This window comes from Seriola dumerili, unplaced genomic scaffold (genome assembly GCF_002260705.1).
Source record: "Seriola dumerili isolate Sdu_G_001 unplaced genomic scaffold, Sdu_1.0 BDQW01000442.1, whole genome shotgun sequence".
NCBI lineage: Eukaryota > Metazoa > Chordata > Actinopteri > Carangiformes > Carangidae > Seriola > Seriola dumerili.
In genome coordinates, this window is record NW_019174697.1 from 965,681 (window position 1) to 992,811 (window position 27,131).

At 41.0% G+C, this 27,131-nt stretch overlaps 3 protein-coding genes across 3 annotated transcripts; 1 reads left to right on the forward strand and 2 right to left on the reverse strand.

The window, feature by feature from the left end:
- Positions 1-1,643: 1,643 nt before the first annotated feature.
- LOC111234236 (TBC1 domain family member 10A-like) lies at positions 1,644-9,971 on the reverse strand. The gene is made up of 9 exons (XM_022762202.1): positions 9,352-9,971; positions 7,424-7,523; positions 6,713-6,820; positions 6,358-6,464; positions 6,149-6,263; positions 5,813-5,878; positions 5,182-5,371; positions 4,548-4,702; positions 1,644-4,328 (listed from the first exon to the last, which is right to left on the reverse strand). Exons 1-9 carry the CDS (start codon positions 9,531-9,533, stop codon positions 3,924-3,926), a joined length of 1,428 nt encoding a protein of 475 aa, XP_022617923.1. The 5' UTR covers positions 9,534-9,971; the 3' UTR covers positions 1,644-3,923.
- A 1,097-nt stretch (positions 9,972-11,068) lies between these two features.
- On the reverse strand, positions 11,069-20,904 carry LOC111234241 (protein phosphatase PTC7 homolog). Its single transcript, XM_022762209.1, has 6 exons — positions 20,331-20,904; positions 18,092-18,271; positions 16,617-16,815; positions 14,703-14,826; positions 14,442-14,571; positions 11,069-13,864 (listed from the first exon to the last, which is right to left on the reverse strand). Exons 1-6 carry the CDS (start codon positions 20,530-20,532, stop codon positions 13,806-13,808), a joined length of 894 nt encoding a protein of 297 aa, XP_022617930.1. The 5' UTR covers positions 20,533-20,904; the 3' UTR covers positions 11,069-13,805.
- Positions 20,905-21,554: 650 nt separating this feature from the next.
- Positions 21,555-26,697, forward strand: LOC111234188 (calcium-binding protein P-like). The gene is made up of 2 exons (XM_022762149.1): positions 21,555-21,664; positions 22,192-26,697. Exon 2 carries the CDS (start codon positions 22,199-22,201, stop codon positions 23,753-23,755), a length of 1,557 nt encoding a protein of 518 aa, XP_022617870.1. The 5' UTR covers positions 21,555-21,664; positions 22,192-22,198; the 3' UTR covers positions 23,756-26,697.
- Positions 26,698-27,131: the final 434 nt, after the last annotated feature.

Here is a 27,131-nt window from a genome sequence, read left to right on the forward strand (position 1 = left end):
AGGTACAAATTTGTACTAATACAGCCTCAACTGATGCACCCAGGGGTGATCATTTGGATTGCTGCCATTGTTGGTAGTAGTCCCTGGTGGGAAGCTGGTGAGGGATCTTTTCCTTATAATAGTGCAAGGACAAGAAAAGGGTCCCACTTTTTGGCTGCAACACAATGCAATGATATGCAGGCACAGGCTGCAGTGGCCGATCAAATGTCTGCAAGAGCACTTTCTCGTGAGATTACTTTGTAATGTGGACCTTGCAATTGTCAAGACGGGGAATAAAATTGGTCGCTGTGATGACTTTCCAGAGTTGTATAATCCTCCTGACTCACAGTACCATAAACCGCTGTGTAGTATTTCGGAGGCTGATGAGTCTTAAAGCTTATGGATGTACTGTATTTCTCAAACTGGACGTCTCAGATCATATTTCATCTTCTCACCAGTGCTCATAGCAACACGTCCACACCAACATAGCCCCTTGTGTTTTTTTTTTTAAACAGTCCTATTTTCAGTCTGAACGTGGCTTCAGCAGGAGCATGGGCCGTAGGCACAGAAACTGACTTGTGAGAGAGGGTACCGCCATGTGTTTGCATAGGACACTGAAGAAGCAACGAGCTATTGTACAAAATCTGCCCAGCTCTCTTCTGAGGGGTGGTTATTGGGGCACGTCTGGGTCATGTCTCCTCCTCCTCTGCAGATTAGCCATAAAGCCAGTCTCCCATTACACCCTGCCTTGTCTAGGCTCAGGTTGAGCGAATGTCCCCCGAATACCAGCACAGAGAGTGCCAGACAGGTGGGGGGGGGGGTAAGGTCGGATTGAGGTGAAGGGTGGAGTTGGGTTGAAAATGGGCGGACAAGCTAGCATTGTTTACGGATAGTGAAAGGCACATTAGAAATGATGAGAGGAGCCAGAAATACAAAAATGCTCCAATGACAGGCATCGTCAGACAAAACACACAATGCTTCACAGAAATAGAAGCAGCTGTGGTGGCAGCGAGGGGAATCTCAGGAGCATGACACTAATGTGAAAAAAAGTCGATCATGTCATCTCATTGTTGGGTGTAATCAATCTTTGATCTTTGTCATCTTTGTCACCAAGGGGACTCTCAAAAGACGGAAAATGAGTGGAAGTATTGAGACGTGAGACATAAGAATTCAACTGACAATACTAATGCAATTATATCTGAAGGGATCCATCTTGCTCTGTGTGTGATGTGTTGCGGTTTCGCTGGTCGGTTAAATTAAAATGTAGAGGAGAGCGTTCTTGGCCGTCTTGTTCTTGGACTGCAGCTGAACCTTGTCGAGGAAGAAGAAGAAGAAGAAGGCCTGTATACACGCAGAAGACGCCATTCAGAGACCAAAGGCAAATGGCTGGGTGAGACGCTGTGGGAATTCACCCTATTTCAGATGCAAATTCCTCAAAGAGCTGAAAGAGCCGGAGAAACAGGTGTCCAAGGAAGTGTGCTGCTGCGTGGGTGAGGGCGGGCGGGTGCGAGGGTGCTGAACGATAACACAGGGTGTATTCAAATCCTGCTCGTTAAGTCCAGGCTGCCTCTTTTCTCATTTTCTTTGTCTAACAGTAAATGCAGGCAAAAACAGAGGAAACTTGCTGTCAGTATATAAATGGGAAAATATGTGCAAAATCCAGGAGTTTCAAATTTTATTCATTTAAATGTAATTCGGTACAAAAACAGCTTGTACATGTGAGATGTTGATTTTAAATAAAGAAAGTAAACAGATCAGAAATTCAAGAGCTATATACTGATTGAAACAGCAGGATCAGTTGCAGATTTACAAGCCCCAGGCTTAATCAATGTTATCTTTCAATAGAACTGTTACAATGATTAGTAAAAATAACATCCCACTAACCTATTTAACATCTTTTTTTTTAATATTATTTTGATGAATATTAATCTTACAAAAGAAATCAACATAAAGTTTTTGGATGGCAAACCACATCCTGTATATCCTGCATCCTTTAGAATGATTGAACAGCTAGTTTTTTTCTAATCCCTGGATGAAGCTCAGTGGCACCAAATACATGACAATATAGAAAGCTCAGAGTAAACATTCAACAGATGCACGGTAGGTTGGTTAAATGTGTGTTGTGTTCTCGCTACAGATCAGAACAAGATGTTTAAAATCTAAATATAAAAAGCTTCAGAGGACGTGGCAGGTAAACAGTGCTTACTAATAGACAAAAAATTAACCCGTAGCATATATATCTCCACAGTGTTTAAAAATCAACACATACCCGCAACCATTTTACATTATTCATAAAAACTTTGACAGCAAATAATCCGACCTATAGTTTCACAGGATATTGTTAATTTCTGGGACTGGGGTTTATGGCTTCCTTGACTTTTAATATCTTGAGTAACTAGACTTAGACTGTTCTTTTTTAATAGTTTAGTGTGAAACACAAAAGTCCTTTGCATGAAATTGTAAAGAAAACCATGTGGCATGAGTTTCATATAACTGAGTAACCAAGGGTGTGAAATGACTTTTAGCTGAATAAAGCCTTTGGAAAAGAACAGCATTGTTTGTACATTATTTGAACTTCATATTTACTCAATGAGCTTAATCAGAGCAACAAAGATAACACTACATACGTCTAGATTTCTTGGTTTTAGGATGGAAATAATAGATAGATAGATAAAAAAATGAGCATTTAAACTGGAGTTTAGAGTATAAGGTTTCAGAAAAACAATCTCCCAATGCTATGTTTTTCTTTTATAGTAACATAAGATATCTTTAAGTCAAAGGATCCACAAACCTTTTAGTATGATTGTACAAAAACAGCTTTGTATTAGCATCCTTCAAAATGGCATTTTACCATTGCTCGTTCATAACATAAATACAAACCCTCTGCTCTCCCAAACTGACAACAATTAAATACTGTACGACAATATGATTGAACTAACTGTTAGGAAAACATACATTTCAAAAATATTCATTAAAAATCTTTGGCTTAGTGTCATAAAATGTCCCTGCACACTTTTTCCTTCATATCAGAGTCACACAGCTTGTGTCAGCTTTTACTACTCATAAGACGACTGTTGGTCACTGCTGAGGCAGAGAGGTAATCTCAGGGCGCCCTCAAGTGTTCAACAACAGCAGAGACAATGCACAGATGCAGCATTAACAGTCAACAGACTATGCAAACAGACACTGATATACTGTGTCTGCACATTAGTTTGAATGACTGGGTCTAGCAAAGCAGGATAAATACAAATCTCTGCATTGGCAACATAATGACTAATGTAGGCAAAGAGGAAGACTAGAAAGGCAAAGTGCGCTAGAAAAGATGTGACCAGTCAGTAAATAAAATCAGACTTCGTTTATAGCAAAGGAGAGAATCAGAGCATTATTATAAGAGGTAAATAGCAGCGGTAGCTTTTAACAGTGAGTTAGTGAGTGTGTATCCTGACATGCTCGGTTATATGATGCTGATTGCTCTATATTCCCACAGACTTGAACCTCACAGACATGTGCAAAGTGCACATAGTTGCCATCTACTGTTGTTCCCTGGGTTTAAAAATATACTATACTGTCATGCTAAATTTCCATGACTGCACTACTTAGTTAAAAACAACCAGTATAAATGAAACGACACCGAAAATACGTTGATAGTCTGAGCAATGGCATTTTTTCCAGATGTGAAAATGCGATTACTTTTACTGTTCACAATGACTTCTAAATTCCATAACTTTTGTTGGAGTGTCGTGACAGTAAAAATTGTCATTTTACTGAGACCTGTCTCAGTCATGACTGCTACAGACACACTAAGCAATGGAAAAGTTTGTCATGTCACTGACAGCTGGGACATGTGACAACTGTGCCTGAAAACTGTGAAGAGTTTCACTGCTAAGTCAGTAAAGGCTGTATGGAATGATTTTTATATGTCAACTGGTGTGAAACTCACCCTGCTACAGGTAAGTGTCATGCTCTGCACTGCTCAGACTCTCTTTAGACTTTTGTAGGGTCATGTGCTGGAGGAGCGGTGAGGGGTCAGTGGGAGGAGGATAAGGATTAACTTTCTCCTGTGGTGGCAGGTTTGTTTTCTTCTGCTTTTCCATGTTAGCATTTCTACTTTCCTTTGCGTCCTCTGCTTGCACCCCATCTGTCTTGGGTGCCAGGGGAGACTCTACGATGATGGTGGGCCTCTGCTTCAGGTCCTGCCGGCTTGGTGGCTCGGCAGCCATGATGGCCTTGGCACCATGCATCCTGGGAGGGGACTTACAGTGTAGATCTCCACGAGTCTCCTTCCAGGACCGCAGCTGAGTGTGATGTTCCTTCTCGATGTCTCTCTCAGACACGGATAACTCTATGATCTGAAACACGGGGACAGAATGAGTGTGAATCAAGTGTGAGTTAATGTCTGGGTTTTTTGGTTAAAGTATTCCAGCACGTTACAGCTTAAGTCTTTTTATATTGCTGTTCCCACAACCACAGGAGGGCAAAGTCAAAGAGAGACAGCTGAATGTGCAGTAGGTGCTGGGCCAGAACAATAAAACAGATAACACAGATTACAACAGTCAGTATAACCGTACCTCGTGCACCAGGAACCTTTCTTGCATGTACTGTGGCTGTATAGCTCGGAGCAGCTCCATCGTCTCATAGAGACCTTGGCAGGCCTTCAGTTTCTCTTGGGATCCCAACATGCATTTCAGGAGAACCAGGCCCACCCTGAAGAGGATCTTAACTCCTGAGAAAAGCATCACATCAGACAGTATGCAGCTAGAGAAGCAGTCTTCACTTATATTTAAATAGAGAGGGACCACCTAAGAGCTGCACATAACTGCCGAAGACCCATTCATTTCTATATCGTAGCAGTGAAAAGTGGATATTTAGATGGATAACTATAGTGTTTCTCAATTCTTTTATTCCTTATTCCAAACAAAAAGAGAGAGGCTTCAACACTTGCCTGTTTCTTTAAAGGTGATCAAGCTCTAGTGTTTACAGGCAAAATTAAAAGGGAGGATGATTAGCACATGACAGGGCCTGAAGGAAAATTAAATACTGGTATTGTGTATTGAGCATTTAACCATGTAAAATGTGCTTCATCTGGGGCTGTATTTGTTTTTTAGAGGTTATCTTGTTGAAACATTGCTTCAACATAATCACTTCTCACTTGATTTGACATATTAATAGATCAGTGAGTAATGTCGGGGTATGTCGTCTCACCATCACAGAGGAACATGTCCCAGACACGCAGCACCGAGGCCCACGGCAGAGTCCGAGAGAAGGCACACATGAACCACTCGGTCATGTATAGGATGGGTTCCAGCTTATGCCTCTTCAGGTGTCGGTGGGCCACAGGGGACACCCGCCGCAGCAGACCGTACAGGATCTCCCCGTCCAGCTGGATCGCCTCCTGTGGAGACAACGTGGAACAGCAGTCAGGGAAGAGGGAACAGACTCCTCTCTCTCTTTGCTTAATCTGATTGTGTGATTATCTTGTCCTTGCAGCCTGGTCACCACCTCAGGTTATTAGGTTGTTAGTGTATCAGTGTCAAGTGAGAGACACACTGGCCTTAGGAATTTAGCAACATATTATGCGTACTGACTATAAACTGAGGTTAACTGGCAATTTTATTTATGAGACTATGTCGGTAATAAATCTTGGGAAGGGTCATTTCTGGAAAATGCAAAGAGTGCAAAGATTGAATCACATAATGTGGCAGAAGTTTAAATTTACGCTAACGATAGACAACATTTTATACTATACTAATAGACATGCTGAACACATGAATATGTTATCTTATGTTAAAGTCAACTTGTAATCTGATGTTCTCAAGCTGTTCTCATGACATACCAGCCCTGTACTGTAGTATCCAGGAAGGTATTTTTCACAAATCTGGACAAGAACCCAGAATGCATCCTAGGACAAAGAAAGGAATGAGAGCAGGCATTTATTATAGAAAATATGGTACTTAAAGATAAAAAAAAAATCATGACTTAGAGAAAAACAATACTTTAGTTAACAACATTTACTCATTACACAGTGAGCTTATATCATCACATCACTTTTCTAACCTATTATTCCCCTTAACCCTATCATTAGAGAAGTTAGTATCTAATATCAACTTAATTTTATTCTATACCAGAGAAAAAAACATCTGGAAAGGTTGAATTTCTAGTGTGTGCTCACCTCAGCTGGCATATGCATCAGGAGAACAGCAGCGATGGGAGCCTGAGCCTGACAATAACCCTCTTCAGGACGATGCAGAGTATAAGCCTTCAGAACACGGAACAGGTCCTGCTGCCTTCATGTACGAAAAGGTATAAACTGTGTTCAGAAACTACTGTATATTCAGAAAAAATAATACATTGATGGGCATGATGATAGGCAGTGCTTACCCATGGCCTCCTCTTGCTGCAAACATTTCGTGGAAGGGGAACTGTCGATGCAGGTCCCTCTCAATAATATCTACCCATTTGGGATCTCCTGGTTGGTTGTCCAGTTCCTGAAAACACAGAATTTTGTCATTAAACATAATTTCTCACTGGCCACTTTTTTTTATTAGTAATTACATAAAGAAGGCAATTCTTAAACTTACAGCCTTGGTAAAATTACAAGCCTTGTACCATGCATTACGTCGTGCATGTATAATTGACGTACATATACGGACATGTACTATGAATGTACATTATGTTTATTTTGCATCAGTTTTTTGAAAAACACTCGCGGGGACAACAAAAATATACAACTGACCTGGAACTTGCCCTGGTTTTGCTCCCTTTTCACCTTGCCCCCAGTGAGATAGAGCCAGGCCCGGCCACGCAGGGATGGAGGGATCCCCTTCTGACAGCGGTCTTTCACCTGTTATTCAACACATGCACACGTTACTCAAGAGGCAGCACAAAGCAAGAGAAAGACGGAATGGGGAAAAGTTTCACAGCTTGGACTGCACACTGTAAATACTGCAGTATACTCCATTGTGAATGATCATCAATTATATATATATATATATATATATATTTTTTTTTTAACTATTGCGTAACCCCCACCCTGAAAGAATCAAGTTTGATCTGAAGGACAAACTTGAGGATCCCCTTTCACTGCTTTTCTGAAAAAAAAAAGTCCATCTCAATTTGAATGATAACTCCCACTCTTTATCAGACAGCTTTCTTTTTTTCCTCAATTCATTAAATGTATGTGCTTTTCTTTAGATTATCTGTTTATTTTGTTAGTTTGAACACTTTTAACTATGTTCACTATGACTTCTCGTGGTATCTGTGCTCTGTTTTACTGGTTTTATTTTGTGGGAAACTGAAGCATACAATTGTATCAACTGTGTGAACAATAAAAATACATATAATGAAAAGTGAATCTGTGCACACTGAATAACTCCTGCAAAGTGCACTTAGTAGTAATATAAAACTAAAAATTATAATCAGTGAAGAGGTGAGAAACGTTGCAGACCTTCTTGTGTTTTTTGGCCATCCACTTGTCCCAGTTGTTGAGCATGTCCAGCCATTTTGCCTCCCGCTGTCTCAGCACCTCAATGGGAATTTCTTCAGCCCTGTGGAGACAGACAATGTCACTGATAAAAGACAAAAATAATGATTTTCATATATACTAGTTCCTCTGTACTCTCTCACTTCCCTGTAGTCAGAGGGGGCGGGACAGTGGTTCATCTCTTCCTTGTCCACACAGGAAATCTACCCTCAGACGAAACAGTGGAACACTTGCCATCGGCAGCAAAGTACAAGGAAAACAGGAAGCTATGGGAGAACTTTCCCCTAGTTCAGTTCCCTACAACCTCCTACACAAAACACCAATATCTCACTTCACTACAGCTCTACTGAAGATCAGAGCTGCCATTTTGACACACACAGATTTCCTGTACTGATCCTGAACATAACTCTGGTCTGCTTGGCAAGCAAATTTTAACAAATTTAAAGAGCTGACTGACATGGTTTTGCATGCAATAGCTAAAGAAAGTTCACAAGTTGTCAATCACTTATCTCTATATAAAGATATCACAGTGACTTGGCTGGACTAATACGTCTAAATTGGGACTGTTTCTTTTATATCTTCAAAATAAAACACAACCTCTAAACATTTTGTGGCCGATGTTGAGCCCAAGATGTTTATATGCAATTTATGTATAAAGCACATTTAAAAACAACAAAAGATGAACCAAGTGCTGTACAATTTCTAAGGCAAAGTTAAAAGTAAATTGTGTTAGAACAAGTAACAATTTGGGATGTTATGCAGGTCCAAATATTAAAAATAAAAATGGTCTTTAAGGCAGAACTTAAAGGTTTCATTAGTTGGGATACTAACACAGGGAGGCTGGTCCAATATCTAAGGGCCACAATGACAAAGGCTGGATCCCCCTCTACCTGTGGTTCCTAGCCTCTTTGGCTTATGTCTGCTTAAAATGCATGAATGTCTACTGGTTAACCAACAGGTTTAACTCACTATGTAATAACCTCAGATGATTATCATAGAAACATCTGAAAAATAAACATAATTTTGCATATCAGAATCTTTCTTTTTGTGCTATCTCATTAATCATGTAATGACCCATCAGATCAATTTCAATTTCAATTTCAGATCAATTTTGAAACCCTGCTGAGGGATCACAACCGCCACGTTGGGAACCACTAGCCTAGACTGTGGGATACTCAACAGCTTTGGGTCAGAATACCTCAGAGACCTAAAGGAAATTTGAGGCAAGAATGGGAAAAACCCATTAACAACAAACATTGAGACACGATTTCAAAAACAATGCTATACATATTTTATACATCTATATATGGTGAGTCAAGCACATAAGTAAAGTGGTCTGTCCTTTTGGTGCCAGAGGAAGGTTGAACAAGAAAGGTGGGAAGGTGGGTCAATCAACTTGTTGATCGACAAGACATTACTATCTTCTATCTTCATGCATGAAACACCATATAACACAACATATGAAACCTGTGACAAGGCCAGTGGACATTGCTTCACTTTGAAGGGTCATAAACCAAAAAGGTTGGCAACCACTGGTCCAGGTGACGAGAAACTAAGCTATAAATCAGTGTATTTATCATCTAATTTACAATCTGGAATGATCTATTATTTGTTTGTCTTATTAGAAGTTTATTCAATGACAGCAGCTATCTCCATATGGATGAAAGAACAGACCTACAACAGTCTGATGACCCCAGCTTTTACAAGGGGGTTTGTTGACAGTGTGTGTCAATGTGTGTGAGCTCTTCTTGTTTCCTTTACCTGTCCTTTACCTGTCTTCAGCTGAGTGCTATAAAAATACTGCAAATATGTGGCAGACTATGGACTCACGAACCAACACTTCATTCAGTTTCTAACTGTTGGAAATCTGAACATTATGAAACTCCACTTACGAGTCTCTGGAGTTCTGCTGGGCTCCCCCGGTGAATCCATACTTGTCCACCGGTTCCTCCCTGGGGATGGCATTGCCGTTTACTTCTGTGTCGGATCCATACAAACTGCCTTTCCCATTATCTGTCAGCTTCTCTGTGCTGCCCCGCATGTCAAGTCCATTGCCCTGCTCGGTTTTTGCCATTTAATCAACATTTATCTAAGCAGAAGCCGCCCGTCTACAGTCTGTTCACATAACTTCGGATCAAGCTTGAAAGCTTAGCTAACACTTTAAAGCTCTCCATGAAGACGCCCGCCGGTTAGCAAACCTACTGTCACAGCTAGCCCCGGTTGCTAGGATGATTTGCTTCCTAGCTGCTAGCTCGCTAGTGCTAAAAACACTTAGGTTGTTTGTTTCATAGTAAACCTCCTGACTTTGGTCACGTAATTAATATCTCAGTCACGCAAAATGATTTCCACCAACGGGTCAAACTATTAAAGAGTCAAACGCAGCACTGACGATAAATTAGTACAGTATCCGTCGGCTAACTCCGAAGCTAACATGCTAGCATCACACAACTGTCAGCTGACACACACACCTCGAGAATCTCTTCTGTCAGCAGGAATGTAGGTTAGCTGCTGGCTACAAGGAAGCTGGAGCAGATTAGTAAACAAAACATCCCTGGCATGCTATGACTCTCCACTGCCATCTACTGCTGAACATTAGGCTACACATCCAGGTACAGATTTGACATACACACACACACACATACATATATATATATATATATATATATATCTTTATTATAATTTTATATATATATATCTTTATTATAATTTTATTTATAAAAAGGCAGAGATTAGAGAAGCCTGAAAATTGATAGCAAATTCATGTATCAAAAGTTTGTTTTTCCCCTTTTCCTTTTACAATCAGCATACTACTACTAACATTTAGTTGGTGACCCTTAGGAGGGGCCCTGCCTCTAAACTGGGAACCACAGGACTAAACTTTCTAACAGTATCAAATGTAATTTAAAGTAGAAGCACAACAAGCAGCTACAACAGTGAAATGCTGCTTACACATTGATGATCAGTATTTATGTAATTTATTTTCAGTAGATTTTACTGATGATACCTCTGTACTTTCATTTGAGTAGGATTTTGAATGGAGGCTTTTTATTTGTAAATAGTCATAATGCATCCTGTCCTCTTTTAGAATTATATTATATTGTTGGATTACTGATGCATTGAATATAAGCAGCATGTTGTACCTCTGCAGAAGAATATTTGATTTATTTGTTGAAAAAATAGAGCATTTCTCTCTGAAATATAGTAAAGTACATAAGTATTATATGACAAAAAATGAAAATACTCAAGTAAAGTACAAGTACCTCAAAGTTGTACTTCAGTAAATGTACTTTGCATATATCCCTACAATATACCTGGAAAGTAGCAGATACTTGGCATATGCTGTACATACTGTATGTTTCTATACATACATGTATACAAATTTAGCCATTTCCTTTAAATGATCATTTTAACATGAAGACTCATTTTGCACTTAATGTAATTAGATAAACATTGACACAAGACTACGTACTTTTATTAACATTTCTTTGGCTTGACAGACACACACACACTGCTGTCAGTCATTTGTAAGACTGAATGAATCTTTTGTGAAGATTTGTCTGAAGATAAAATTGCTTCAAACATGGAATCATGAAATCACTCAAATTTAGTATAAATACTAGATTCTTTATTTAAATATTGTACATATTTTAAAACATATTTACATAAATTAGACCTGCATTGTTACACTCTATATACACTGACATAGGTGTGTCTTTCATACGCACAAACATCGCTTTCTGGAAAGAGGACTATCATACCATACAGACTGCAGAAGCACCTTTGAGAACGACTTTACAGGAGAGAAAGAATGGGGCAGACTTCATTTACATCAAACACTGGGCAACGTGACCGAGACGAGACAAGCTTGCAATGACAGGAAAGGCCTCTTGATTACGGGAATAGCTATTTGTTAAGGCTGAAACTGTGCTCACCCTCATACCGTAAGTTCACAGCACCATTACCCATCTCACCACCCCTCCCTCTGCATATGAGTTACATCTCCCTGTCAAATAGGGAGCTATCTTTGAAATAAATACAAGTTCAGAACCTTTGTACACAAACCATCCTTAAGACAAGAACAACAACTGTGTGAAATGAACTTTGAAAAAAATGGCGCAGATAGCTCAGACAGAAACCATATTCAACAACTGCCATTATGTATATGAGGAAGAAAAGATCAGTCTAATTTGGATTCATGTAAAATGTGGTCATTTGTTGTCCTGCTGATCCACCACATACATGAATTATTTGTAGAACCCCGCTTACTAATGCAAGACATGTGCAGGACCAGTGGATTCAACTATGGCAGCAACTGTAGAATTTCTACCATGACTGTTAAAAGAACAACACAATGACAATATTGGTCTCCACCAACACAATGTTACCTTTACAACTCGGCTTACAGATTAATCATGTATTTATATATGGCTTTCCTTCTTTGGTTTATAAACCTGTCTAATACATCAGTCACATATGATTTATACCAAGAATATGATACAACCTTTGTTCGCAAACAACTTTAGGCATAGAAAAGACATTTCAGTGTTCCTCGGAACATTTCCACCCACACCTCTTGCCATCACGCTAGACTCAGAGCACAAGGAATTTACAGTATTGCTGTATGATGTTTATAACAACAAAGCATAATGACATACACAAAGAAAATGTGTCTTTGGTGCACCTGCTTTTTAAACTGTAAAGACATTGTCCAAACCACTTGGGTGAGCTGTTAGACAAAGGGACAGACTATCATGTCTTTGATTATTGTAATTGGATGAAATCCAGCACACAAACAAACACTTACGCACACTCATTACAATCATGATGACCATGTTCAAATAAATCATGTCAAGTCATGTACAGACATTGGAATTACAAAAGAAGCAGCAAACAAATGTAAAGGGAAATAAGGAACTGAGAAAAAAAAAAAACTGAAATCTGACACACACTCACACTCACTCTCTCTTACAATTACACACACACACACATTTCTTTTTAAGATAGCTGGATCTTTTTGTCATCCATCACACATCATGTCAGCAGACACTTCAAACTCTTACTCTGAAAACTAAATAACATTAAAAAAATACATCTTTTCCTTTAAATTCATGCCTGACCTATCATTGCAATTTAAGCATTCCCAGATGCTAGCTTTAGCTTTGTGAGATAACAAATATTAACATTGAACACACCACACATTCCAAAAACAACCTCTAACATCTGCTCCACACACACACACACACACACACACACACACACACACACACACACACACACACACACACACACACACACACACACACACTTTTTAAACATCCTTCCTACCACACAACTGTTGCAATCAATCTCAGCAAATGTCATCTTGTTCATTTCAGCGAGTGGAAGTGCGGGATTGATAAAGCTCACTTCAAGATTAACATCTATACAAGAAAAATATATTTATGAATGCATGTGTACATCCTCCACAACAGTAACGAAATAGCTCTTTGCTTTAACCAACAAAGCAAAGACAACAGGAAGGCCAGAATGTAGCCCCGAAAACACAGAAATATTTACATCTTATCAGGATGTGCGCTCCGACAGATCCCTCAGCCAAGTGACAAAACCTGATTAACCATCACATGTGAGCTCTTACAAATGTTACGGGTTCTCTTTACAGATTTCTTTTATCTGCACCAATTACTAGTTAGCTCTTCCATGGTTAAACATTCCTAAATCCAACTCTTATTTTTCATTCTCCAGTAACGCCCATCCACTCCCAACATCAGCTTCCTCGGTCCATCTATATGCTTTGTTCAAACACATTTACAACATGGTGCGGATTAACAACTGGGACAACAGACACAGATTAGTCAACTCTATCACTACTCTAACAATCCAAAACCATGGCTTACTCCTCCTATAATATCGCTTTTTATACACAAGGGCTGCCAGATTTTAAAACGCCTAGTTAATCCAAACTGTTGTGGACTGTCTCTTCATCACATCACCTAAAAAGTGTTGATGCCACACAGTGAGACATGGGAGACTGAGAGGCATCCCTCAGCCCATTGTACTCGGCTCCTCCCACATCATGATCAACATGAATATGTCCGTCTAGCTGCCTGCTTCCCCTCAACCGTTCAAGCACCAAAACAAAACGGAGGAAGAAAACAAAGTGTTACACGGATGGACGCCAGTCCCGCAGCAAGGAGTGTGTCGTGTTGGTGGGCCTCTCCAATTGGCCCACAGGACGCAGTGCATTTGGGGAGGGCTGCAGGTGGAAGACTCAGGCAGATGGGAAGGAAGGATCAGCCCCAAAGAAGCACACACACTCGCGCATATACAAACGCACACAAACGCACTTTTAGTCTGTATATTCAGCCACAATGGACAGCAGCACCGTGATATCATCTGGCTTCCCTCCTGCAGAAAAAGACAAAAGAGTGTGAGGAACCGTGCCAAACCTGCAACCATGCAAAGTAGGGCTGGAGGTTTTTTTCTGCAATGCCAGTTGGAACTCATGACCACCATGTGCTGAGAGCATAACATTTCCCTTTCTATTTAGCTTTGGTCTGGACAAAGGAAGCCAAACTAAAGCTGTGAATGATGCCAAATATCACTAAATTTACACAATATTTTCATTCACATTTTTAAATTCTTAAACTTCAGACAATTGAAGACACAGTTTTTAAAGTTGACCGTTTTAATAATAATTAAAAAAAAAAAAAAAGGGGACCATTCTTGTGTCAGCTTTTTAAGTTTTTTTTGGGGCATTTTTTCCTTTATTTTGACAGGACAGTGAGAGATAGGCAGGAAAATTAGAGAGAGAGAGAGAGGGGATGACATGCAGCAAAGGGCTGTGGGCCGGACTGAACCCATGGTCGTTGCAGTTAGGACTAAGCCTATGTGGTCTCTCAGCTTTTAATAACATTTGAATTACATATACCGTATTAAGCATAGTGTTAAAAAGAGAAAACACATCTGAGCACAGTACACTTACCTCTTACATTCAGGCCATTGTCACAGGCAAACTGTGCAAAAGGAGACATATAGTTTGGGTCATAGGCAAGGTCGTGAGCTTGCTTTGCAATGCTCTGTGCAGTCTGCAGGATGCTGTCATAGTTGGTAGTCTGAATCAAGCAAACATAAAAAGCATTAAAAGGTGAAAGAAAATAAATCTCTCTGCACATATGTATAGTGTGTAATTACTGTACACACACACACATATATATATATATATATATTCATTCAGAAGTAAGACCTTGAGTTTTTTGAGCTCCTGAAGAATCATGTAGTCTGGCATGTTGTCAAAGAGGCCATCGGTTGCTGTAAGAATGATGTCACCAAGCTGCACGTCGAAGGAGGAGCTGTCAGCTGCTTCAGGACTGGAAGAAACAGGGGGTATGGCAAGATCAGTCACAAATGGCGTCTGAGCTGCTGTCAACAGTTTCCAGTATGGAATTAAGCAGGTCACGCTGCCAAATCTTAAGGGTAGACATGGCGTGGGTGTTTAATCTGACAGCTGACTCGGAAGCAGCCTGCCCTGCGTGTCCTTGCCAAACAAGAGAAGAACTCTAGCTTGCACTGGCACCTAACCCAAGACTCAAGTTTTATTTCCTGGGAGCCTTTAACAGTATGTTCCTGCTTGGTCTGGAGGGTTTTTATTTTAAAGGTGACATACCACAGAGCCACAAAAAAGGAAAGGTTTGCTTGTTGATTGCTAAATTTTAAACTTTATCTCACACCAGATGAACAGGATTAAACTAGAGTGGGAAAAAGGATTCAAAAACAAGACCTTGAAAATGCTCCAAATGGATTACAAAAGGTTTATCCCTTGTTAATCAGGCTGCCATTGTCAGAATCAAATTGTGACACCTATCAGTGCAGCCTTTTAAGTCTGTGTATATGCCACATTGAGACATTCTGTAATTACATTCTTGATAATGCATTAAACTAATGCATATTCAGTTGAGGTAGTTGACGTTGGGCAGTAAGGAACACGTTTGTAAAGGTTACATATATTGTATAAAGAACGACATATATGTAGCTATCCAGATTAGAACAACCCAGCTAACAGAAGAAAGCCTGTGTCAACTCTTCATCTGGAATACATTCATACACGGATGGCAAAGAAGGTCAAGATACACGACAACGACAGACATAATCTGCCTGTTTCAAAGATTCTTTAGAGGCAGAAAGACAAAAATTAGTGTACAAAATCTTACATCCTATCTGTGTTTGTCTTTTCCACTAGTATGTGTCAGTACATCATCACTACAACAACTGCCAACACCCAGAGTATGCTCTCACGTCGGCTACAGACCGAGTTGTAAAAGACTGCATGGGGCTGTCTGGAGCCACAGAATCACATTACTTGGTGCAGAGGAGTGGTTTAGCGGTGGTGTGCTTAAAGCACCATGACATTCCTGCAGCAGTGAAAACAAGTTTGTGTGAAAAGCATACAAATAATTTCTAACTGATTCTGTACATTTCCCAACTTCTTTCCCTAATATTCTTTTGTTGGTATGTAATATTCATGTACTTGTGTTGAGTAATGTATTTTTAATGTAATTTTAGTAGGTTGTGATCACAAAGGCGATGGCATGTTTACCTCTACAAATCACTGAAATCTGAACAAAAACAATAAACTGGAATAGAATATGATGAGGGGATTTTCCATGCGGGTGATAAAGGAAAAGACGATCATGTACATGATGCTGCTCTGCAGAGTCGAGCCTAGTTTGGCCAGCAAACCCATGTACACCTGCACACACTGTGAAATGCTACATAAAGCATCTCAGATCTTGTTTTTTCTTCAAACATTGTAGCAAAGTTTCCACTGCAGCTACATTTGCTTAAAAAAAAAAATCGATTTAACTCAACTGTTTAGAAGTGGACACGCTAAACCTCTTATTTTTGTAAAGATCTGCTTTGCAAAATGGCATGCACTCTCAGGCACATGCAAAGGCTCAAAGCTGGGCGAGGTAGTAGCACAGCGATACAATGGAAGTTTACAAAGAGCAATTCAACATCACCCTGGTCCACTTGTGTAGATTGCTGCAAAGCTACTAGCATCACCACTTTCCAGTGTCTCTACAATACAACTTTTTTGATTTTATTCTTTAAATTGCCTTCACATGACTTATAATGATGTCAGCAACACTGAGCTACTGACCTGTCACTGAGCACCACCCCTTCGGCTCCCGGAGGAGCGATGGACAGCTGGAAGGGTGTGTTAAAATAGTGCTGTTGCTCGTCCGAGCGATGAACCACCTCTCCTCCCCGAACCACCAGGAAACCCGAGTCACCAAGGTTACACGTGTGTAACCGGTGACTCCGCCGATCCAGAACCACAATACAGGCAGTGCTGCTCCCTACAAATAGGAGAGCAAAACAACAATAAGGTTATAGATATGTAGAGGGAAGTGGAAAAGAAACATTTGTTGGGTTGAGGATACTGCAGCACCACAGAGAAAATGCTAACATTTCCAGTTTGGAAAGATTAGGAAAAAAAGAAGAAGAAAAAAAAAAAAGAAAAAGAAAAAAAAGAAGTAGAGGCTGGATGTGTGTTTCGCTTCACAGAGTGAGAATGCTGCCCAACCAGTGCATCACCGCCTTCATGCACACCACCCTGATGAATCTGATGCTTTCATTGTGGCTGGGTGAGATTATTATGTAATTACCAAATGTTCTTCCATCAAAAGAGAGAGAGAGAAGAAAAAAACCAAAACAAAACACACAGGTCAAATTCTTTGCTTGTCCCAGATCCCCAGTGACTGCAGCGTTACAAGCCAATAGGCCCAGTAACCTTGAGCAGGGAAGGTCAAACATAGACCTTGTCACTGCTGCCTAAAATAAAAGTAGACCATTTGACAAACATAGTGAGAGGGGGAGGAGGTTAACATTTAGTGTCTGCACTGGCTGTGGGTCAGGGATACTGAGTCTAAGAAGAAATGTGACCTTGGTCACATGTTTGACATGGCCATGCTTTTAAAATCAGTTCAGTCCTCCAGCAGTGTCAGTTACAGATGCACTCCTGGCCTTTTGGAGGCCTCTGGTATGAGGCAAAATGTTCACCTTGCGTAAAAGGAAAACTGTTGAGGCCAACAAGGCCACTGAGTCTAAAATTTCAACTGGTGGCATAACAAAATACAGACTGATCAAGTTAGTTGGTTACCTCATGGATATTACATCACTCAGTGGGATGAAGGTCTAAGCCGAAATCAATGACAACCAACAATCCTCGTGTTAATAATATGTGAATACCGAGCAAAATACTATACTTTGTGAAACTGCAATTCTTTGCGCATATGTATGTTAAAAAAAAAAGAAAACAAACAAATAAAACCCCTTCCTCTATCCTTGATGCACTTTCAGTCAACTTAGTGAAAGACATTTTGACATGCATTTTAAAAAGGAGATAAGTTCTGTCTTGACTTATAGTAACATGTTATGCAACTCTCTAAGCAAGGCTACTCACAGACTGACTCATCCTGCAGCTATGTTATTTAATTCTCAGAGTATGGCTGTTCACATGGGAAGCATGACTCACTCTACCACAGACTGTGTACCATAACATATTGTGGGTGTGTATCTGTGTGTGTGTCTGTGTGTGTGTGTGTGTGTGAGAGAGAGAGTGTGTGTACTCACCTAGCAGGGGAACTTTGTTCTGTAGAAGCTCGTAGTAGCCAGAGGTCAGGATGCCCACTGGATAACTGGGAGTGAAGCGTCCCTCCTTCACCAGTCGCTCACAGGTTCTCATTAAGGTGGCAGAGAACTGAGACGGGTCAACACCATAATCGCGCCAACCACCGACGCCATCTGCTACACCTGATGGACAAAATGGGAATAAAAATTTTAATCTTATCACTGTTTTGGTGCTCACACACCCCTCAAACTAATGCTAGCATTTTTGTCGTACTAAGTGATAACCAGTATTTAGCTGCTGTACAGTTCTTAGTTGAACCAATTAGTCAGTCAACAGAAAATTAATTTTTCAAGCAAAAGTGCCAAACACAGTCTGGTTCCAGGTTAGCAAATGTAAGGATCTGCTATTTTGTAATATTTTGACTGCCGTGGCTTGTACTTTGTCTGTAGAAGGCAACATCAACATGTCTAGTGTATATCTACAGGTCTATACTGCTGCTGCTAGTTCTTTCCTTTCCTGTCAGTGGCATTGCTATGGTAATTTTCAATGGTTCCTCTTGCAGACATTTGTCAAACTGCTAAACGTGAATGTGTGGATTCATGAGTGGGTCACATGTTTCATTGTTACTGCTGTTAAATCTGTACCCTAACCTCTGCTGTAAAAATATTGACTGTTACACAGGTAATATACCTCCTGAATATTCTCACAATTCAACAAACTGTGTAGTATAGTTTACCTCATAAATACCTGCAAACATACTCTCTTGTCCTGAAATTTCACTGCTAACTGAATCTATTTAAGTTCGTATTTTTGTCAGCACCCAACTCTATGATCTGTGCCTCACCATGAGTTAAACACACTGAGGTGAATCTTAACTGTATTCTGAAGTGATCAGTATGCATCGGGATGATACTGGATGACGTTACTGGATATCTGCTAAGTGCATTATATCCCACTCCAGAGCTATAGAGAAGATGGCAAGAAGAAACAATCATCTAACTGAGATATAGCTCTGTACCATCAAACATTCAAAAAAACTTTGGGGGGAAAAAAGCTTTTGTTGACTTCTTTTGAATGGGAATTACTGGAAAAGCTAAAACGCAGAAAATGCTTCTAAAAGCAATAATATGCTGTAACATTTAATGTCAAAGCCCACTTTTTTTCAGATGTCACTTTCAACACAGACAGAACAAGATATTGTATGATATTTGAAAACACCAATACTGTTAACAAGTAGTGTTTCCATGCCCTGTGAGGAATATAAAACAAATACAAATCACAGACCCACATTAGTACCAATTTCTTTTGGTGAAATCCCCTCAAATAAGAAAGTGAAAATATATAATGCAGCTTGGGAATCTTCACCCCCCTCTGTGCTTATGGACAAAAGGACCACCATCCATTTCTGTTACCCGGGCCAAAAGCCAAGTTTTTTTTTTATAGCTGTCTTGATAGTTTAGTAGACTTCACCACCCCCACCACGTTATTTCTGCGGGCCATGTGTAAACACGTGAAGTCCTGAGGGGGATTTTGTTCCTCAGAGGTGGCTATTTTTACTTCATATCATCAGCCCAAACATTTAGGACTGTACATTGCGTGAAAAATCATAAAACACTTATTTTTAAGTGTCGACACGGCACGTGGTTAGTCGAGCATTTCGCTGTTCCTCATGTCAGCTGAGCAGTGAGGACAAAGCAATTACACTCAGCTAAGCTAGGAGGCTACCGACGGTATTAGCAATATGGCTGCCTCCATGCTCAACCATTCTGACCTTTGCAAGACATTGTAGTGTTCAGTCTGAGATGTTGTAAAAAGGTCTCTTTCAGCCCTGTCCACCTTTAACGGTGAAAATCTCCATCTCCTGATTTAATGTGTTCAATATCTCGCCCTGCCGCCATGTATTCTGCAGTTTGAGCTCATCTAGGTGAAAGGTCATTTGGTGTTTCACCTCAAAACACCACACAATCACAATTAATGCATTAAATGACACAGTTGGAGGTGTAATGCACTGGCTGATCTATTGTAAGCATCCGCCCTGTTTTATGTTAAACTGACATAACCTCTGTAAAAGAGGGTGAAAAGTAATGGCTCTGTTTTTGCAAAGGGGTGGGGGCTGTTGTGTTTTCATCCGAGTGGTCGGTACACGTGTTAGGCTAGCTCACTGAAGGTCACCCGAGCACAGAGGGTGTCTAACACGCATCAGCAAGGCAGTTACAGTGTTTTATATGTCGGAGAGCTTACCCAACACATCGGCGGTCCTGTGCCGCGCTATGAAGCAGGCATCGTCCCCATAGCACATCCCTTTCTTCAGGATCCCCTTGCGAAAGTCTTTACCGTAGCCATAGCTGGCGGTGATCAGGCTGTAGTCCCGACCGTCCGTCTGAGAGAGTCCGCCCAGGACAGCCCTGGCTACCAGTCTGCCATAAGACAGTACGGATAACATCCCCCGGTTAAGAGCGGCCCCGTCTTGATTTGAGCCCGCTCACGCTGTTCCTCCTCTCTTTCCCCCGACCCGGCCGCCTACCTGCTAGGCTACTTCTTCGTGTCAAGCCCCGGCAGTTGGTCTCTATCCGTCCATTCGACACCGACTGGCTCGCTTCCGTGAAATAGTAACGCAGCCCCAGGCAGTTGCTCTAACCTCGCATAAAAACGCCACCCTCCGTCCTGACTATTTACCGTGCTGTTTAGGTCTCGGGTGTGCCTATCAGAAACGCAGTTCCCCCACTGAGCTCTCTCATTCCCGACATGTTTCCACCGTGTCCCGGACAGCGAGCTGCGAGTACATACGGGTACTGTACAGTTTACAAGCTTGACGTCACGGCCAGCCGATATAATCCAATGAAAGAGCCGCTCGCAGACCTGACATACTTTCTGATCCCAGACCTGCTGAGATCCCAGATCCACTGAACTGCGCAAGCTTCGGGTGTGCGCTTGTTCTAGAAACACGGATGTACCGGTCGAACGGAGGCATCGTTAGCACAATTTAGCCTACCTCTAATAAGGTGCATTAACCCCCCAGAAGGCCCCAGGGCGAACGACTGTTGATTAGTTTACTAGTCGACTGACAAGAAATTAATTTGCAATTATTTTGATAACTGATTAATTGTTAAAGTAATTTCTCCGGCTTTTCAAATGTGAATATTTGTTGTTTTCCCCTTGTTTTATTTTATATGACACTGAACTCAACATCTTTGGGCTTTTGCCTGTTGGTCGGGATATGTTCAATTCACGAAACAATGATGGGCATTTTCCAATATTTTCTGACATTTTATAGCCTACACGGAGCGTTTACAGCACCGTTGTGCTGCCCCACATCCAAGAAGGACTAGTGATAGCACTGGGTGATAAGTGGTAAGTTAAAAAAAAAAAAAAGGTAAACATCAAGTAGTTTTCCCACCTCCACTCTACAGCGTAGCCTACTTGCTGTGTATCAAAACGAGCGCACCCCATCCGGACAGACCCAGCCCGAGCTAGAGCACAGAACTGAAGGAGAGAGAGAGAGTGAGAGAGCACAACAACGCAGTAGCCTATAACCGAAATATACTCGACTCATACAGATAAACCATCACCCCACGGTAAGAAATAACGGCAAATTGATTCATATTTACTGATGATGTTATTTGTCTTTGTGGGATGGCTTGACGAGAGAACGAAGCGCGGCACACATGTCCGTTATTATGTACTCATTTAGCGTTATTGGTTTAACTAGGCGAGCAGGGTGTTAGTGATGCAACGGTTGTCACTCACTGATGTAAAGATAAAATATATCTTCGTTCACTCTTTGTGGTTACGGCTGGAATGTCGATTTAATTAATTAATAATTTTTTTGATTAACCAAATGATGAGAGAACAATGCTGTGAGTTCTAACTGGATATCTTTGAGTAGGATACTCATTTTGAAGGATTGAATAAGACTGTTTTATACTATATGGACTTTAGAAGATTATAAATGGGTATATAATAATATTTTGTGGCCCATGTTGATCATTATTAAATGAAAAGGTAAGGCTAGGCTATTTTGCATGTCATGCTATAGGAAAACAACAAGGAAACCAATGTTGTTTTTATAGTGTTGTATTGTTTTTATGATCATTATCTGTAGGGACAAGATGGGGAGGTTGTGCGAGTTGGCTGTTCTGTCCCTTCTTATTATGTGTCTCCTGAGCACTGATTCCACATGGGCTAAAAGAAGCAGCAGCAGCAGCAAGAAAACATCGTCTACCAGCAGCAAGGGTGGGACACAGTCAAAACCATCTCAGTCTCAGCCAGGAAGCTACCCCAGACAGCCACAGAGTCCCAATCGAAACACCAATCCATACCCTTCTGGTGGAAGTTACCCTTATCCTGGAACAGGCACTAATTCAGGAGGATATCCCAGACAAAACCCAGCAAGTTATCCAGGAGCTGGTAGTAACCCCAACCAGCATCCTGGCAGAGCCAATCCTGGAGGTTATCCAAACCAGAATCCTGCAGGTGGCTATCCCGCTGCAGGTGGAAACCCAGCCGCTGGAGGGTATCCTAACCAGTATTCACCCGGTGGGGGCTATCCAGCAGCAGGTGGTTATCCCAACCAGTATCCTGGCAGAGCCAATCCTGGAGGTTATCCAAACCAGAACCCTGCAGGTGGCTATCCCGCTGCAGGTGGAAACCCAGCTGGAGGGTATCCTAACCAGTATTCACCCGGTGGGGGCTACCCAGCAGCAGGTGGCTATCCCAACCAATACCCAGGCAGAGCTGGTACCAACCAGGGAGGATACCCTAACCAGTACCCTGCTGCAGGAGGCTACCCAGCTGCTGGGGGCTACCCAGCAGCAGGTGGCTATCCTAACCAAAGCCCAGGCAGGGGAGGTATCAACCCAGGCGGCTACCCATACCAGTATCCAGCGGCTGGCGGTTACCCAGTCAGAGGGGGTAATACAGGACAGGGTTGGGGTGTACCTGGTTCAAATCCAGGAGGTTACCCTGGTGGAGCAGTTGGTGGTTACCCCAACTGGAACCCAAATAATAAGATCCTCAGTCCCCGCTTTGGTGGAGGAGGCTATGGATATGGTGGTAATGGGATGGGAGGGTCTCCTTTCTCTCGTTCTGTGCAGAATATGGGATACAAGCCCAAGTCAAGTAGTTTTGCCAAAAAAGCCATAGTGGCTGCGGGTGTTGGTGCTGTAGCTGGGATGGCTGTTGGCTATGGACTCGGGCGCTTCCCTCGACCACATTTCGGTTTCCGCAACCCTGAAGAGGAGTACTATTACAACAACTACATGTACCGCCGTTATGGCTCCCACTCCACAGATGAAAAAGATTTTGGCCGTGATTATGTCTACAACCCTCCACCACGGGCAGAGACCTACGATAACTTCATGGACCGGTGTATGAATAGCACTGCCCCTCCGAAAGATCAGGGCAGCAGCTCCTCCACTCCTAAGAGTGGAGGTGATGAGGAGGATGATGACACTGTCAGCATTGAGGAGATTGGATACCCAGCACTAATTGAGCAAGTGAAGGCCCGGCGCTGTGTTGAGCAGTACATGGTTTATTCTGAGCGCTTTCTACAGGAACGAAAACCTGAGCAATTGCAGCACAGTCGGAGCAGCCCTCTGAACCACGGGGTGATCCAACTTTTCACCTCCCTCTTCATGCTACTTTCCAGCATGCTCCTGCTCCAGTGAAAACAAATAGCCTTCCTTTAACCATACCCCAAATAGGTTTCTAATTCATTATACCTGCACGTCCACAGTCTGCTAATGGATATTATCTCTACATTGCAAAGCATAGCTGTACACTTACAAGTTGCTTGGGTTATACTTAGTCAACCATTTATTATCACCGCAGAAAACGATCAGAAGATAACAAAATTTCCATGTATAAATAACGAGTACATTTTACGGGACAGCAGTCATGTTAAAATCTCACAGTTCGGTCATCAGTTTTTTGTGTTGTACAAGCTGCACTTATTTTTTCTGTCAGTTTCTCTCCAACAATTAATTTTGCACTTTGAGCACTGAATGCATAGAAAACGGATTCAGGGAATTTAAGTTCAATTTTTGTGACAATTTATTATGACAATATATCTGCTGTGTAAAATAAGCATGTGACATTAAGAGTTTTATATATGTGCAGGTCATCAATTCATGCTTTCATCTGTACTGGACAATTAAACATACAGACTTTTCAATTGGTGAAATATGCCGAAATATCAAAAGGAAAAGTTCATTAGATTCAAAGAAGAAATAATAATAATTTGGCAGTGGGAACAAAATTTGAGATAATTCCACAATGTGGTCTGCCAGGGTTTTTCACCACATCCATTAGGAGTGATTAGGTTTAATGTTTGGCTCTGCATTGTTGTCAGATGGCCAAGACGAAACCTTTACAAGGTCGCAAGACTGGCTATGTGCACAGTTTGGTACAAACATGTGCCCAAATGGTGTTTACATATGGCAAAATGATAAAACCTAGAGGGATTCCTTGGAAGTCATTATTAAGTCATACTTACCACATGTCCCCCAAATTTGTAAACATCATTCAAATGCACTGGTAGATATTGAAGGCTATCTTTTGCAGAACTGACGATTTTCCCATGGACAGATGTTTTTTTTAATCACACAATAAATAGTTAAAGGTGCAATATTTAAGTTTTTTCTATCGCTACATAGCCAACGTTAGCATTGACAGTTGTTTATTTACGGACTTTTTTTCCTGTACTCGCCAAGAGCGGTGGAAAGCTTCACCAATGTTAACTCATGTTTTGAGCCCATTTCTATCATTTCTTTTGTCTACTGCTAAACAGCTATCTTGCAATACTTTGCGATAGCGAGTCACCGTCGTGTCCAGTCTTCTCCCATTCAGCATGAGAGGATGAAGAAGTAGTGCGGCTCAGAGGGCGTATTCTAAGCTCTTAACTTGTAAACACAACAATCGCTGAAGCTCTTGGCAAGTGATCATTATCACCACTATCACCAGAACTCGCTCCTGGCAAGAAACCACATTCGGTGGCAGAGAAAACTCACATCTAGCACCTTTAAACACTTGTGTGATAGAAATTAAAGTAAGGGTGAGGACATCCTCACATTAAGAATAGGCCTAGTCTCTCTCAGGTACATGCTACTCACACATTATTTTGTTGTTCAGCTGCCTGTAAAATCCTGCATCTAATAGCTTTCAACAGAAAGGAGGCTTCAGTCCATGCACGCCTTTAGATGTGCAGCAAGATGTTATTAGTGTTGCCGCCACCATGCCTGCAGCTGTTGAGAATAGTAGATGCATTTGTTGTTGATGGCGTCTGATGCTTTTACTCTGTGCAGCGCTATCTTGCTGAGAGCTTGGATTTGACTGGGGTCTTGAACAGAGGAGGTCCACAACAATTCACTAATCTATATCTTTGTACCGTGACTTAACTCATTACATCCACAGTCAGACAAGGTTAACAGCGAAACTGGAAGTCCTGGCACTGGCTTAATATTGCCTGGAAACAGTGGAAGAAGCAACACAGAGGATGTACACACTGTACATGGATATTGCTGTCTTGGTTCGGAGCCTTGTTCACATATCTTGGTCCAACCTTGGTTTCATGTTCATGTGTCCAGGCATACTCGTTAGTCTCCAGGGACACTCAAACTTTCCAGACTTTCCGGGCCTGATCTGATCAGGGCATCTCTGCATCTCATCGTCTTCCTGCAGCATAGTGAGATAGTCATGGTTCAGATGTTGGTGGGTCTGTAAATACCTCTGTTTGCATTTCCCAAACTTTAGCCTCTGTTGGCTGTCATGATGCATCTCTCTCCAATAAGAGCGCTCCTTTTTGACAGTTGTGTTTGGTATTGTTCACTGCTGTGATACTGTGTTTCCTTGTGTTTGTGGTTATTTTACTATTCCAGCTTGTTTTCCTTTATCTAATGCATTCATTCCCTTTAGGTTTTGTAAAGCACTTGGTAGCTGTGTTTTGAAAAATGCTACTTAAAGTTTGCAGGCCAGTATTGCCATTTCAAGGGATTTCACCCAAGTAAATGTTAAGTTTAAAGAAAAAAATGTTACTGTTCATTTCAGTCTGCTGTTTGGGCATAGTGTATTCAGTTAAGTCTGCATTTTATAAAGTTCTTCACACACACAATATTTAGTATGTTATAACTTACTGTATATGTTAAACCAAAATGAAGAGTCAAGTGTTGTGCTGTTCAAATACTTGCAAAGTATACTGTACAGTATATCTGGAAGTGATCGTACGAACCCTTTTATTGTGATGACGCTTTATTTTGTTCTTACCCAGCCAGTCCTACGTCAAATTTCCGTCCTTCCAGTTTACTGGTTTCCATACTCCACCCAGGGTGTTTTCCTTTTCTTTTTTTTTAAATTCTGGTAAAGTGAATTCAGTGAACAATTTGGCATTTTCATACTATTTAGGATGTTGAATATCTGTAAAGTGCACTTATTTCCCTTTAGGACTGGATATTCTGTAACTGCATCACACAGGGAGTATAAACACCTGTGTGAATTTTCTGGTTTTGACCATTATAAACATTTTACACATCAAATAACAAGACTAATATGATTTAATATGGTCTGTCATGAATGTTTATGTGTTGAATAAAATAAATAATGAAATAAAGGCTTCTCTCCCTAAATAATATAATTTCACAAACACTGTCACATGTTCGCATTTATGATCTTGCTCGCCGTTACTTGCAGTTACTTGCAGTTCATCTCTCATCCACTATTTTGATGGCAAAGTTTCTGCTATTCTGTTTTATAGGCCATTTGCAGTTTCTGGATCATGAAACTTTTTTAACTTTACATATTTGGCTTTTTATTTAACAACGATGCATTGAGTAGTTTGATATATTTTGTTGAATAAAGAAAAGGTCAGAATGAGCTGCAGCAATTAGCTGACTGACAGACAATTTTATATAATTAAAAACAATAGTTTTAAGTGTTTTTTCATCACAAACATTTGATGGTTCCAGCTTCTCAAATGGGAAAATTAGCTGCTTTTCTGTGACTTTAAATTAGTATATTTTCTCTCCTGAAAAGTCCTGAAGTAACATGACT